At 40.4% G+C, this 15270-nt stretch overlaps 1 protein-coding gene across 1 annotated transcript in view; it reads right to left on the reverse strand.

The window, feature by feature from the left end:
- Window positions 1-790: 790 nt before the first annotated feature.
- RRAGD (Ras related GTP binding D) overlaps window positions 791-15270 on the reverse strand; it is a 45673-nt gene continuing 31193 nt past the window's right edge. Inside the window, exons 5-7 of the mRNA XM_025384126.1 lie at window positions 14933-15075; window positions 8491-8639; window positions 791-3985 (exon numbers count right to left, since the gene is read on the reverse strand). Of these exons, the coding sequence (XP_025239911.1) occupies window positions 3834-3985; window positions 8491-8639; window positions 14933-15075 (444 nt within the window). The 3' untranslated portion in view covers window positions 791-3833. The remainder of the gene's footprint in view (window positions 3986-8490; window positions 8640-14932; window positions 15076-15270) is intronic.

Below are 15270 nucleotides of genomic sequence, written 5' to 3' on the forward strand. Positions count from 1 at the left end.
GCCTGGGGCATACTGTGTACTCAATCAGTATGTAGTACTACTAAATACTTCTGTTGAAGACAAAATTTTCTTTCTCTTAAGCTCAACATCACTACTGATGTAAAATCTTGGAAATAATTATTTCAGATCAGGTTTTCCAATCAGAAACAGGATTTCATATTTGAGATATAACATCTAATGCTAGCCCCTCTCTGAGAACTCCTAGGGGATCTGAAAAAGGTCATTGTAGGATGGAATCTTACTAAGCAAAGTTAAGAATGATAAGGTAAACTGTTAGGAAAAGGATTTCCATATGACTAGGGGATTAGGGCCACAGCAGCAAGAATTAGTATCTGAAGTTTACTAAAGTAACAGTTCTACAGCCCTAACTGGCATGTACCCATCAAAAATGTGGAGATGTAAGAGAGTTTAAAAATAAAACCATAAATTAAAGTAGTGAGATTTATCATCATTTCTATAAAAGGAGAGCTGGTTAATCAGGACAAATAAATTTTACCAAATGGATGTAACAGGGCCAATGAAACAGTGACATACATGTATGGTAAGCAACCTCAGAAACAGGAAAGGCTGTACTTCCTTGTCACCAAAGAGACCATTCTGCTCCCAGAAAGCTTGGTTATGAATACACTTGAAATGAGAGCTTTACCAAAGCATGAACCCAGGACACATGCTTTTAAACTGGCAGTTAACATTCCTGAAAGCCATGGCTTAACAATAGTTATAAGTGATGTACTGCTTAAAGTAAAACATGAGCTATACCTGATTACAAATTACATCCAGTCTGTACAAGTTGAATGCATACCATACTTTAATAACCAAGACAATTCGGCTGTTTTTCCAGAGTATATTTCAGAGTTGGCATATAACCCGTATGTAACAATATTGCTATGATTTTAGTCATATTTCAGGGTCCAATATATGTTCACAAAAGAACAGTTTGTGAATGTCAACCGGTTTTTGCTTTATATTCCTTCAAAAACATTCCACCCTGGTCGTTCACACTAATCTAATCACTGAAAATAACCAAAATAATTCACAGTCTCACTTCTATGTAAAAGTTCTAATTGACTCAAAAGGCAAAGGACTGCCCCTGCTTTTGAGGAAGGAAACCTGCAAGGCAAGTTCTCAATCCCTAAAACCAAGCAAAACTGTTCCAGTGCAGTTGCTGTAGCCATGTATTTAGGCTTCGTATTTATAGAATTAAATTTGAGAATGAAACATGGCCATACACATTGCAATAAGCTGCCTCCCATATCAAAAATACAATGCCAAATGACTTGAAGACATTTCCAATAACACATATTTGAAAAACTGAACGCTTAGAAATAACTCCTGCATCTTTCTTTAATTAGGAAGTCATTGCCACACTTACAAAGTTAGAGGCAGTAATCTATATTAGCGTGTGATTAATCAAAGAGTGCACTTACTACCATGAACTTGGGCCCTATGTCATAGAATTATTTTTGCCTTTCCCCCAAAGAATCATTTGCTCTTGAAGTAATAGGCTTTTTAAGGCACATTTTAACAAAAACCCATCATATACCCAGCTTAAACATGGAAGCTCCACCTGGTTATAGTAATAAATATACCTAAGTAGTGTGTGATTTACCAAATAGGCTAGTGTCTCTAGCTTGAGAATAAAGTCATATTAGAAAACTGATTCTTCATTTGCTTATTCAAAGTGAAACAACATGTAAAAAATATTAGAGAATTAGATTTACAACAATAGCCCATAAGTGCCAGGTCTGTTGGCAAAGGTCCAACAGGATATAGCTCTGGAGATTAGGGAGCCCTGGGCTCCTAACCATCCAGGTTTCAGAGTAGGAATCATGAGGAAAGGAGTTAGGTCACCTTAATTATTTTTAGAAGTCTCCTTTCAAAATGCACAGACACTTGGGAGGCTCAAACCTTAAACCCCAATCAGATATCATCTTAAATTCAGTTACCAGCTTCAAAGAAACAGGACTTGGGGAGAGGAAGGAGAGAGGTTGGAAAGAAGCCACAGAGAGAAGTGGGAAAGTTTAGGCTGGGCGCAGTAGCTCAGGCCTGTAATCTCAGCATTCGGGGAGGCCAAGGCAGGAGGATTGCTTGGGGCCAGGAGTTTGAGACCATCTTGGGCAACACAGTGAGATCCTGTCTCTACAAAAACAAAATTTAAGAATTAGCCGGGCGTGATGGTGCACACCTGTAGTTCCAGCTACTAGGGAGGCTGAGATGAAAGGATCCCTTGAGCCCAAGAGGTAACAGTGAGCTATGATTGTACCAATGCACTCCAGCACAAGCAACAGAATGAGGCCCCCTCAAAAAAAAAAAAGTTTCAAGTATAAGTTGCTTTAGGGACTTTATATATTTTGCTAGGACCAACTTTGATGTTCTTAGGAGGCTCTGCTTTAAAAAAAAAAAAAAATCTCATTTTCTAATTCCCCATAAGCATGCCTTAGGGTGCTAACCCTGGAGATGCACATAAAATCATCATCTACTTGGAATGATTTAGCATAGGTGTAGATTTAGGACTCTTAATTTCCTGTTAGTCTAAAGTAAACGTAAGTGAAAGAATTTCACAGAAACAATTACACAGCTAATTGTAATGTCTCTCCAGCCATCCTTTTCCCATTGACTTTCAGGGGTTTTCAGGATGACTCTTCAGCCTTGCAGAGCATGCTGGTGGCAGGCTGAGCTGGGCTCATTCATAAGGTGAGAACAAGTGGAGTACACGAGGCACGTTATCACCAGTGAGAAGGAGACGTGGCGGTGACAGAAGTGACTGACAGGATGGAACTCCATGGTGGGGATCTGCGATTTGTTCTATTCACTATGGTCATGGAGCAATAAAGAACTGCGTCCTGAATAAGCATTTTAAATGCAGCACACCAGACCATCGCACAGAGCCGAAAGTCCAGAATTGTATGTATGTTTTTTAGTCTGCAGTTGCCCATCACATACTTTTGGGACAAGTTTGGGCCTCTGATGTTACTTTAGCCCTGGGTGGCAGGTACAGAAAAGCCTCCAGAAACCCTGCAATTCAGTGACATTCTTACTTCTCTCCAGTGATCGGCACCATTTTGGAAATCTGGTCCCAAAGTTTCAAAAGAATAGTAATGCAACAAAAAGAAATAACCTCTCTGTACAAAGTGATTATAGAGATGTGTGTTGAGGTAAAGAACTTCATAAAAACCGTCGAGCAGGGAAGCACAGCCACCACTATAGAAAGTTTTAGGTAAGTCTGGTGCTAACATTATTCCACAAAACTGTTTACACCCACTATGAATAGGGGACAGTTCTTATTGCTCCTGGAGCTTGTAGCTCCAATCTGTTCCAGCTCCACTGAAAAATGATTTTTCTCAACAACTGGTAGCAAAGATTTCCAAATTTACAAAAAGTCATTACCAATGCATCACTTTTTGATTAATTTCTGATTGCCATATAGATGTGGACTACAGTATGCATGTCCTTGACACCAAGTACAGAAAAAAAGCTTAGAAAAGTTGTTTTATCAAAGTTCAATTCAATGAGAAACATGAAAAAGTGCAAAATATGTACAGTTCCTGGCAGTTCTTACAATGGGATTTTTTTGAATACAGACCATAAAAGTTTACATTTGTGTAATGAAAGGACAATGGATTTCACATCACTGTTAATATACAAGTTTTTTGCTTCAAAGTGCTTACTTTATTTATAAAAGACAAGATCAAGAGGGTTGCAGGAATTTTTTTTTTTAAACAACAAATCCACGGTATGTGTCCCAATCTCCTTCTTCCTCTTCCTTTAGTGCAACATGGCGCAGCAGTCTCATGGATAAGGTCTGGTTTCAAAAGGCGTTCCTGAAACCTCACCTACAGCAGCACTCTAGGGGCCCCATTAGGGGTGGCTCCCTTTTTCTTCTGCAGCCGATTCTGAACCTTTCGGGATTTTACTACTTTCATTCTCACCTCAAAAACTTCATGAATGGCCTTCCGGAAGCAATGAAAATTATAGTCAATTAGCCCTGGAGAAGAGAACAAAAATACTTATAAATGTCACGTAGAAATAATCTCCATCTTTTCATGGGACCCATGGCCAGGACAAGCCAGTAGGGGGCAGTAGAGGATGGTCTTAGCGTAAGGACCACAGATTTCCCTGGGATGTCTGCAGGTGGCTTTCAGAAATTGCTATAAACCTTTAGGAATTATAGGCAAAGTCTTGTGAAGGAAAGGTTTTTTCCTGAGGCAAGGTTTTTTCCTGAGGCAAGGTTCCAGAGCATAGACCATGTTTTCAAAGGTTCCTAGGACCCTAAAAGATTTAAAGAACCACTGAACTGAACTTTTTTTTTTAACCTTTCATAATTAAAGATTTCTTACAATTAAGAGAAATCTGTAATGAAAAATGTGTCTCCCCAAAGGGCATTATTAGACTGACTCTGAGTAGAGGCAGACCCTGACTTGGAAACCCAAAGCTGTGTATCAATCAATATTTACTGAGTATCTATTATATTTAAACCATTCTCATAAGCCCGAGGGAAAGCGAAGCCCCTAATTTCAGAGTGTTAACAGTCATCTCACCAACTCCAGCAGAAATGCAACAACCAATGACACTCAGCTTTTCAGTACTAAGTATTTTAAGTGGAGAAATAGTAGGAGAGAATCTTCTTGTGTTTTCAGAAATATATCAGTGACACAAAAAATAGAATAAAAGATAATCCAAAGTCTTGAGGAGTGCATTTTTCATCATTACTAGTAATTTGTAAGTCCTGAGAGCAACGTTATGTTTACACCAATTAGGATAAGGTGGTCAGTTCTATTTACTATCTTTAAATTTATTAAAATAACTAGCCCAACAATTACTTCTATCTATCAGGGGATGCTTCTAGAGCCCCGTCCAAAGGAAGAATTAGGATTCCAGCCAAGGATTACATTCTTCAAACTAGTTATACAACTAACTGCAAGAGGAGGGCACCATCTCGGTTTCCAGGAGCAGGAAAACCTCTGAGTAGTGCCCTCTGCTGCTTCTGCAGAGATAGGGAACCACTAGTGCAGTAAAACCAGCAGTCAATTTCCTCAAGGAAAGACCACTGACACAAGCAACGGGAAAAGTAATAAAAACAAGGGAGCAAATGAACGATTTTTAAATGGCAATTGGAATATGAGATGTGAGAGCCTCAAGATTCTCTGCTTTTATGTGCAACAAAGTGTCCTAAAAAGCTTAGCTAAAAGAACTTGGCTCAATGAGAAGGGTACAATGAAATACTCAACTTGGGAAATTTCAGACATATCCTATTGTTCTTATTTTTGAGGCAGGGTCTCACTCTGTCACCCAGGTGGGAGTGCAAGGCTCGGTCACAGCTCAGTGCAGTCTCAACCTCCTGGGCTCAAGCAATGCTTCCACCTCATATTTTAACTTTTTCTAGAGATGAGGTCTCACTATGGTGCCCAGGCTGGTCTTGAACCCCTAGGCTCAAGCAATCCTTCCACTTTGGCCTCCCAAAGTGCGGGCATTACAGGCATGAACCACTGGCACCCGCCCCTATTGTTCTTGACAAACCTTAACATATCTTTGCACATTTTAAAATGTAACAGTAATCTTGCTGTGTTTGGAGTTTTAAGAAGTAAAAGTTCACAACTGAGACTTTTTAAAGACAGTAAACATCCATAAACAGTGTTTGCTATTTCAACCCTCATGAAAAGCTTTTGAAAATACGTGAACAGAGACATAAACAAAATAAACACTCTCTTCACCCCACCTACAGTTCATAAGGCCCCACATCCTTCTCTGGTTCAGTTCTCAACCCTCGCTGCACAGTAAAATACCCAGGCACCAAGCACACCAGGAGGCCAGGCACAGCACAGTACTTTGGGAGGCCGAGCAGGGAGGATCACTTGAGGCCAGCAACCTATAGCCCTGACTGCCATAAAGTGGTGGTGTGATATTGAGAGAAAGTCATTTATATTTTCTAGGCCTGAGTAAAATCATCTGTGAAATGAGAGGGTGAAACAAGGTGTATTCCTGTCTATCTTTAAAATTCCATGATCTATTATATAATCTGTTCCTGTTTCTAGCAAGATGAAAATAAGGAGTAAAAGATGAACACCATTTAATTTAAAGTTTTGAGGCCAAAGGACACAAAAAGCAATTTGGTCAGTCATGGTACAAACAGGAAAAATACAGGACATCACTAAGCAGCAAGAAAATGTAAATTCACATAATATACCAGCTTTCAATTAGCAACTTTTAAAAATACTAATACCCAATATTGATAAGAACACAGCAAAATAAGTATTCATAATCTCTTTGCAGCATAAAACCGGAAAATCTTTCTGAAGAACATTTTGGTGACACGCATTAGAAGCCCCCAAAATGGGCCTACCCTTTTGATCTAAGTAATTCCACTTGAAATTTTTCCTTAGGAAACAACCAAAGATGCACATAAATATTTAGTGCAAAGGAGGTCATAATGGTATTATTTATCACATCAAAATCTAGAAACAATATAGATGTCTGAAAATAGACGAATCTAATACAATCATTAAAATGATGTGGTTAAGCCGGGCGCGGTGGCTCACGCCTGTAATCCCAGCACTTTGGGAGGCCGAGGCGGGCGGATCACAAGGTCAGGAGATTGAGACCATGGTGAAACCCCGTCTCTACTAAAAATACAAAAAATTAGCCGGGCGTGGTGGCGGGCGCCTGTAGTCCCAGCTACTCAGGAGGCTGAGGCAGGACAATGGCATGAACCCGGGAGGCGGAGCTTGCAGTGAGCCAAGATCGAATCACTGCACTCCAGCCTGGGGGACAGAGCGAGACTCCATCTCAAAAAAAAAAAAAAAAAAAGATGTGGTTAAAAAAAGACAGTGAATTGGAAACATGTCTGTAATAATTTAAGTGAAGGTTATAAAGTAGAATTCATCATGCAATCTATCATAGTTCTTTTAGAAAATGCATATGCAAGAAAGGACTGGAAAAGTATATAGGAAATGTTACCTGAATGAGAAACACTGATAATTATTGTTTTTTTGCTAAATATTTCTAAATTTTCTAAAAGAATCTATTACTTTTCTGATAAAAAGAAACAATCGAAATTATGTTTTCATAGCCAATGAATTAGGAAAATGTCATTACATATATAAGTGAAATACATATAAAACTATAGTAGAATATAAAACTATATTAGACAATATGGCCCCAGTTTTGTTGGAAGGAAGGAAAAAAAGGAATGAAGGAAGGGAGAAAAGGAGCGAGGGTAGGAGGGAGAGGAAATAAGAGAGGAAGAGAGCCGGACGTGGTGGCTCACTCCTTTAATCCCAGCACTTTGGGATGTCGAGGTGGGAGGATCCCTTGAGCCGAGGAGTTTGAGACCAGCCTAGGTGAGAATTATGGTGAGACCTCAATCTCTACAAAAAAAAAAAAAAAAAAAAAATTCCAGGTGTGTTGACATGTGCCTGTGGTCCTAGCTACATGGGAGGATGAGGTGGGAGGATCACCTGGGCCCAGGTGGTCGAAGCTGCAGAAAGCCGTGACTGTGCCACTGCACTCCAGCCTAAGTAACAGAGCGAGATCCTGTCTCAAAAAAAAAGAGAGAAAGGAAGAAACAAAATTCCAGAAATTTAACATGGGTTTAGCTCTAGATGGTGAAATACGTGGTTTTATTCTATATACTTTCCTAAATTTTCAAAGCATTTTCAATTTAATGGATTTATATTGCTTATAATATAGGAGAAAAAGGCTATTTCAGGATATGTTCCTATTACATATTCAGGATATGTAACTAATTATTTGTTGGAGATTTTTTTTTTAACCCAACAAATTAGTAAACCATACCCTGTTATTAACAAAAGTCCCTAGCCACATCAGTGAGCTAGGGACTTTTGTTAGTAACTTTTGTTTAGATATTATAGAAGGGGGAAATTAGTTTAATTGCTTTTGTTTCAAAATAAAACTGAATTTGATCCTAAAAAAATATTCGGTGTAGTTAAGTATATTCATGGTCTTCCCTTTTCGGAATCATGATGCCATCCCTGTGTTCTGAAGATTTAAGAAGTATTTTGAGGCTGAACAGAAGTCAAACCACCTGTTGTCCCCTCCTTTACGCGGGAAGAACAAAAGATCACACGGTTACCTAAGACCTTCTAGAGGTGTGGACCAAAGTGGAGACCTCCACCCTCAATATAGGCTGGGAGTCTGCTCCCTGGTAAAAGACTTCATTCACTGCCTGGCAACAATGCCCCAGCTAGCTTACCCCTAGCAGAGATGCCAAGGCCCCTGGGAGGATCATGGGGTTCCACTTCCACCTCGCTGCAATCGCAGATGCACCACTAGAGGGCAGGCCAGTTCACTGGCCCAGAAGCTGACACTGTGGGCAGGAGCCCGCCCAGCTCTGGCCTCCCAGCCAAGGGGGCCTGTGACTGGCATCTGGAAGTTTCGAGGGGCATGCTGTTGTCCCACATTCAACAAACAATACATGCAGTAGCAGTCTGATGCTTCTTTTAATGCTTCGTTTAAATCACACCAAAAAGTTACCTTTTCTTTCAAAGCTTTCCTCTCTGACAAAGCAAACGAGAGCCAGGAACTTTGTCACCTCTTTTAAATAAAGCACGGTTGTATTATTAAGCTTTATGATGGCTGTGGATTCCTTGTCATAGGGGGTTCCTGCTCCATCTTCTTTGAGACTAAATGGGGACAGAAACCAAAACATATGTGACCATTGAGAAAGAACTAGAAACTAAGCCAGTGACAGAGACTGGCTTTAAGCCACAAAAAGTGATAATTGTAAGTTGTTTACACTTGCAGTGCCTTTCAGCAAAAGATCTCAGAAACACACGGGCACAGAAACATACACAGTCCTCAACAGTCACTTCCTACTGACAATGAGTGGCTATCTGCAGCAGCTGGGCCACTCTCTAGGCACCTGAAGAAGCCAGTTGAAGGATGAGGTTAGCTCTCCCCACCTCCGTGGCCAAGGGCTTCTTGTTTTCTCATCTAGAATAGCCGGGCTGTTAAAAGCACGGTCTGATGAAAGACTAAGAAAGGCTGAAGATATGTTCCAAATTCAAGGAGTCTAAAGAGACCTGAAAGCCAAGTGCTAGACTGGATCCTGAATTGGGAAAAACTGCTATAAAAGATAGAATTGGGACCACTGGGAAAATCTGAATATGGTCTATATATTATTATTATTATTTATTTTTTTATTTTTTTTTTTTAATTTTTTTTTTTTTGAGACGGAGTCTCGCTCTGTTGCCCAGGCTGGAGTGCAGTGGCCGAATCTCAGCTCACTGCAAGCTCCGCCTCCCGGGTTTACGCCATTCTCCTGCCTCAGCCTCCTGAGTAGCTGGGACTACAGGCGCCCGCCACCTCGCCCGGCTAGTTTTTTGTATTTTTTTAGTAGAGACAGGGTTTCACCGTGTTAGCCAGGATGGTCTCGATCTCCTGACCTCGTGATCCGCCCGTCTCGGCCTCCCAAAGTGCTGGGATTACAGGCTTGAGCCACCGCGCCCGGCCGGTTATTTATTTATTTATTTTTGAGACGGAGTCTTGCTCTGTCACCCGGGCTGGAGTGCAGTGGCCTGATCTCAGCTCACTGCAAGCTCCGCTCCCGGGTTTACGCCATTCTCCTGCCTCAGCCTCCGGAGTAGCTGGGACTACAGGCGCCCGCCACCTCGCCCGGCTAGTTTTTTGTATTTTTTTTTAGTAGAGACAGGGTTTCACCATGTTAGCCAGGATGGTCTCGATCTCCTGACCTCGTGATCCGCCCGTCTCGACCTCCCAAAGTTCTGGGATTACAGGCTTGAGCCACGCGCCCGGCCTATATATTAGATAATAATGTAGCCATGCTAAATTTGCTGAACTGTGAACTGGTTCAACTTACTCTCAAATGGTTTACCGAAAAGAAATGGATACACAATATGTATTAGAAAAAGAGAGATGTAGCAAATATGGCAAATTGGTAAAAACTGATGAATCCTAGTGAAGAGTTGTACAGGAGTTCATTTTACTACTCTTGTATATTTTCTGTAGGTTTGAACGTTTTTTCAAAATAAAGAGTTAAATAAGATATATAGGTCTATTTGGCCAGGCACAGTGGCTCACACCTGTAATCCTAACACTTGGGAGGCAGGTAGATCACAAGGTCAGGAGTTCAAGACCGGCCTGGCCAATATGGGTGAAACCCCGTCTCTACTAAAAATACAAGAATTAGCCAGGCACCACATGGTGGCGCACACCTGCAGTCCCAGCTACTCGGGAGGCTGAGGCAGAAGAATCGCTTGAACCCAGGAGGCAGACATAGCCGAGATCCCACCATTGCACTCCAGCCTGGGTGACAGAGCAGGACTCCGTCTCAAAAAAAAAAAAAGAAGATATATAGGTCTATTTAAGAAAAAGTGTGATCTGTAAACACAAATGACTTGAGTTTGAATCTCAATTCTTTTATTTGCTAGCTATGTGAGCTTGGACAAGTCGAATAACTTCTTTGAGCCTCAATTTCCTCATATGTACACTAACAGTAATTATTTCAAAGTTTTCTAATGAAGATTAAATGAAATAATGCATACATAGCACTACACATAATGCTGAGAACATAAAATACACACTATTACAGCTTTAATGACTGAAACTGCACCTTCTGAAGATACCTGTGTAATAAAAGAGTTATGAATCCTTTCCTCACAGGCAAAGGACACTTCCCTAAACCTTTTCCCCCTTACCTAAAACTGTATGTAAATTTTCTGATTTATTTTTACTCCCCAAATTTATGAATAACTGACCAGAAATTTGACTTAATTGGAATTGTGTTAAACCTTATCACATTCACTAAGAGCTAGCACTTATTAAATATTTACTATGTGATATGAACCAGTCTTAGTTCTCAAAATGCATTATCCTCTGTCTGCTATAAGAATCCTCTAAGTTTCTTTCTTTTTTTTGTTGTTGTTGAGACAGAGTCTCGCTCTATTGCCCAGGCTGGAGTGCAGTGGCATGATCTCAGCTCACTGCAAACTCCGCCTCCCGGGTTCACACCATTCTCCTGCTTCAGCCTCCTGAGTACCTGGGACTACAGGCGCCCGCCACCACACCCAGCTAATTTTTTTGTATTTTTAGTAGAGACAGGGTTTCACTGTGTTCACCAGGATGGTCTCGATCTCCTCACCTTGTGATCCTCCTGCCTTGGCCTCCCAAAGTGCTGGGATTACAGGCGTGAGCCACTGCGCCCAGCCTAGAATCCTCTAAGTTTCTAAAGAAACTGAGGCTAGAGGAAAATAAGATAACTTGGTCAAAGTTGATGATAGGGGTAAAGCCAGGACCTCAAACCTAGATATGGCTAATTTTAAAGTTAACGCTTTAATCCTGTAAATACACAAGGGGGTAGAGTATCAAGCCAGATTTAATGAAAAGCCTGAATTGCACAAGAATATTTTTAGGAAATGTAGGTTTTTAGTTTTGAGAGTATTTTAAACTGCCATATACATGGCCACTTAAAAGTAAATTGTGAGGCTGGGTGTGGTGGCTCATGCCTGTAATCCCAGCACTTTGGGAGGCTGAGGCGATCACCTGAGGTCGGGAGTTCGAGAACAGCCTGACCCACATGGAGAAACTCTGTCTCTACTAAAAATACAAAATTAGCTGGGCGTGGTGGTGCATGTCTGTAATCTCAGCTACTTGGGAGGCTGAGGGAGAATTGCTTGAACCCAGAAGGCGGAGGTTGCAGTGAGCCGAGATCACGCCATTGCACTACAGCTTGGGCAACAAGAGTGAAACTCCATCTCAAAAAAAAAAAAAAAAAAAGTAAATTGTGGAAGTTCTTTTTTTTTTTTTTTTTAAATGTTAAAGATGCTTTAACAAAATTCGTTAACTTCCATTGCACTGCTTTTAGCTACTATATTTTAAGGCTCAATCTCTCTTGCTTGTAAGTAATGTTCTGAGAACAAGAAACTGAAACATTTAACATGTTTTATCCAATGAAGAAAATGGCATTTAAAATTTCCAAGTAAATACAATACTATATAGATATTAAACACTGTGTTTATTAGCAGCATTTAATAATACAGGAAAATTCTTAGGTGATAATGTTAAATGAAAAAAGGATATGAAATTTTACATACAATGTGATCTCATTATCCTAAAAATTACGCATGGAAATAAGAACAAATAATGTAAACACTGACTGTCTCTAGGTGGTGAGATTATGGGCTACTTTAATTTTATTCGTTAGACTTTTATGTATTTTCTGCAATGAGCATGCATTACTTTTACAATCAGAAAAAGGTAAACGTTAAACAAATTAGAAAAACAAAAACTCCACCAAAAATTACAAGTAGATATTGATGAGGTCTGCAATTGCAAAAACTGTTTTACTACTCAAGTTTTTCATCTATAAGCAATGAAAACGCATGAAGATAGAACATATTTTAAAATGTGTGCGTATGTGTGCGTGTGTGTGCGTGTGTGTGTGTGTGTGTGTGCGTGCGCGCGTGTGTGTGCATGCGCGAGCACAGAGCTGCCAGCTGGGGCACAGCCTCAGCTGAGAAATTCCTGAGGCACCAGGTCACCTGATTCTAGGGCCTGCTGGTCTCCACTGGGCAGCTAGGGAGGGGCAGCAAGGCCTCCAGTTACAAGACCACCTGCTTCCTCATTGCCTAAGAGGGCCCCAGGCTCTGCACACAACCCTGCCTCCTGCTGGTTAACAGGACTGGCTTATTGCTGCTCTAGCAAACAATCTGAGGAAACCCCAGAGCCCACAAACCGTCTGTGACCCAGACTGGTTCTTACTGAATCCTGTGGGTTCTCAGAAAACTGTACTCTACCACAGAAAAACCAATCTGACAGCAAAGCCAGGCTGCCTCCTTCTAACCCCTCCCTACCCATGTTTGTTTTAGCTGGGTAAAAGTAACTCTGATTAACATCATTTACATGAACAACTTACCACTTACATCTAATGACCATATGGCACAATAATGATCATGCACATTGTTAAGCATGTGCCAGATTAATTGTGTTGTTCATTGTACTTGATTACCATGGCAGTCTGCACTGTAATCAGGGTGCATTCATCTTCCATGACTATTTCAAGGTCATCCACTTAAACGGTTTAAAAATAATAGAATGCTTCAGGGCAGTAATCTTGGGCAATAAGGTCTATTTCTAAAGCCAGATGTCAGCATTTAATAATAACAGTAATAATAAATTATGGCAGCTACATTTATCCAGGGTCTACCAGGTGAAGGCACGTTATGAGCCTAATGATAGTTCATCCTCACTACAATCCTGTAAGTATCCTTTTCCGTATGTGTGTGTGTGTGTGTGTGTGTAACAGTTAACAGAGAGAATCTGAGCTGAGTGGGCAAAGGATTTTTAAGTAGTGGAAGAGAGAAATGGAGACTAGACTCTCACAAAAGCTGACGAAAGAGGCAGAGTGTCAAGCTGTGTAAGGCAGGTCACGGGAAGTGAGTAAAGAGGAAGATGAGCAGAAGTTTTACCTCATCAATTAGATGAGGATGTCAGATACAATACAGATAGCAACACCTTAACATCTTAATAAGATGAACAACTAGTTCACACCCACTCAGTCTGTACACCACCTGTTCAGCACATTTATAATTATGTAGAATTGTTTCTACATCAGGTAACATAATCAGTTTCCCCCACTCCTTGTTAATTTATATTAAGTGTATAGAAAGTTTCTGTTTTCTTTTTTTTTTTTTGAGACGGAGTCTGGCTCTGTTGCCCAGGCTGGAGTGCAGTGGCCGGATCTCAGCTCACTACAAGCTCCGCCTCCCGGGTTCACGCCATTCTCCTGCCTCAGCCTCCCGAGTAGCTGGGACTACAGGCGCCCACCACCTCGCCCGGCTAGTTTTTTGTATTTTTTAGTAGAGACGGGGTTTCACCGTGTTAGCCAGGATGGTCTCGATCTCCTGACCTCGTGATCCACCCGTCTCAGCCTCCCAAAGTGCTGGGATTACAGCCTTGAGCCACCGCGCCCGGCCGAAAGTTCTGTTTTCTAAGAATGATAAGTTAACAAATTTTTTTCAGCAGAGGATCAGGAATCAGATCTGAATTCAAATTCTATTTCCAGTCCTTACTGATAGTGTGAGCAAGGGTAGGAAATGTAACCACTCTGAATCTCAGTTTTTTCATCTGTAAAGTGAATACAGTACAGTTGACCTTAAACAACACTGATGTGAACTTCCTAAATCCACTTATCCGTGGAATTACTTCAGCTTCTGCCACTCCTAAGACAGCAACATCAACCCCTTCTCTTCCTCCTCCTCAGCCTACTCAATGTGAAGACAATGAGGATGAAGACCTTTATGATGACTCACTTTCATTTAATAAATAGTAAATATATTCTTCCTTATACTTTTCTTGATTTTCTTCTCTGTAGCTCACTTTATTGTTAAGAATACAGTACATAATACATAATATACAAAATGTATGTTAATCAACGATTCATGTTATCAGTAAGGCTTCCAGTCAACAGTAGACTATTAGTATTAATAGCTAAATTTGTCGGGGGGGAAATATACGCGGCTTTTTGACTGTTCAAAGGGTTGGTACCCCAACCCCTGTGTTGTTCAAGGGTCAAATGTAATTCTTGCCACATAGAATAGTTGAGAATTAAATGATAACCTGGGCACAGTGGCTCATACCTATAATCCCAGCTACTCGAGAGGTTGAGGTGGGGGGATCATTTGAGCCCAGGAGTGATCTATCCTGGACAACACAGGGACACCTTATTGCTAAAAAAATAAAATAAATAATACAAAGCATGCAATAAGATTATTAGCATAATGCCTGGCATTTGCTCAACAACTGTTATTATTGCATGCTAAATGGTATATTTATATATAGATTTCAGTCATTTAAGACAAAAATGTTAAACTCAAGTAAGTAAATGTAAATGCAAAATGCCTGAAAGGTCATGAAGGAAGGATGGCTTGATTGTGGCCTTAAAGAATGTTGTACTTACCCATAAATACAAGAGATGTCAATAACCACATCTATCATATCACAGCAGAGCTCATAGGTTTGCATATCCACTGGAGTACTATCAGTTGCAATATAAATTTTACTGACCACATCAAACAGAAATGCCTTTTCAATTCCAGAATTCTGAAATAAAAAAAAAAAATGCTGCCTTAAAGCAACAGCCAACTTCAGACCATGTCATAACTACACAAAATTGAATGCCATTCTCAATGTAAAATACAAATGAGCAAAACTCAAGTTACAAAAATTTAAATTGTACCATTTTATTACAATTTAAACTTCACTGTCATAAACTTCTTTATACTGGACTTGCATAAG

The sequence above is a fragment of the Theropithecus gelada genome, chromosome 4 (genome assembly GCF_003255815.1).
Source record: "Theropithecus gelada isolate Dixy chromosome 4, Tgel_1.0, whole genome shotgun sequence".
NCBI lineage: Eukaryota > Metazoa > Chordata > Mammalia > Primates > Cercopithecidae > Theropithecus > Theropithecus gelada.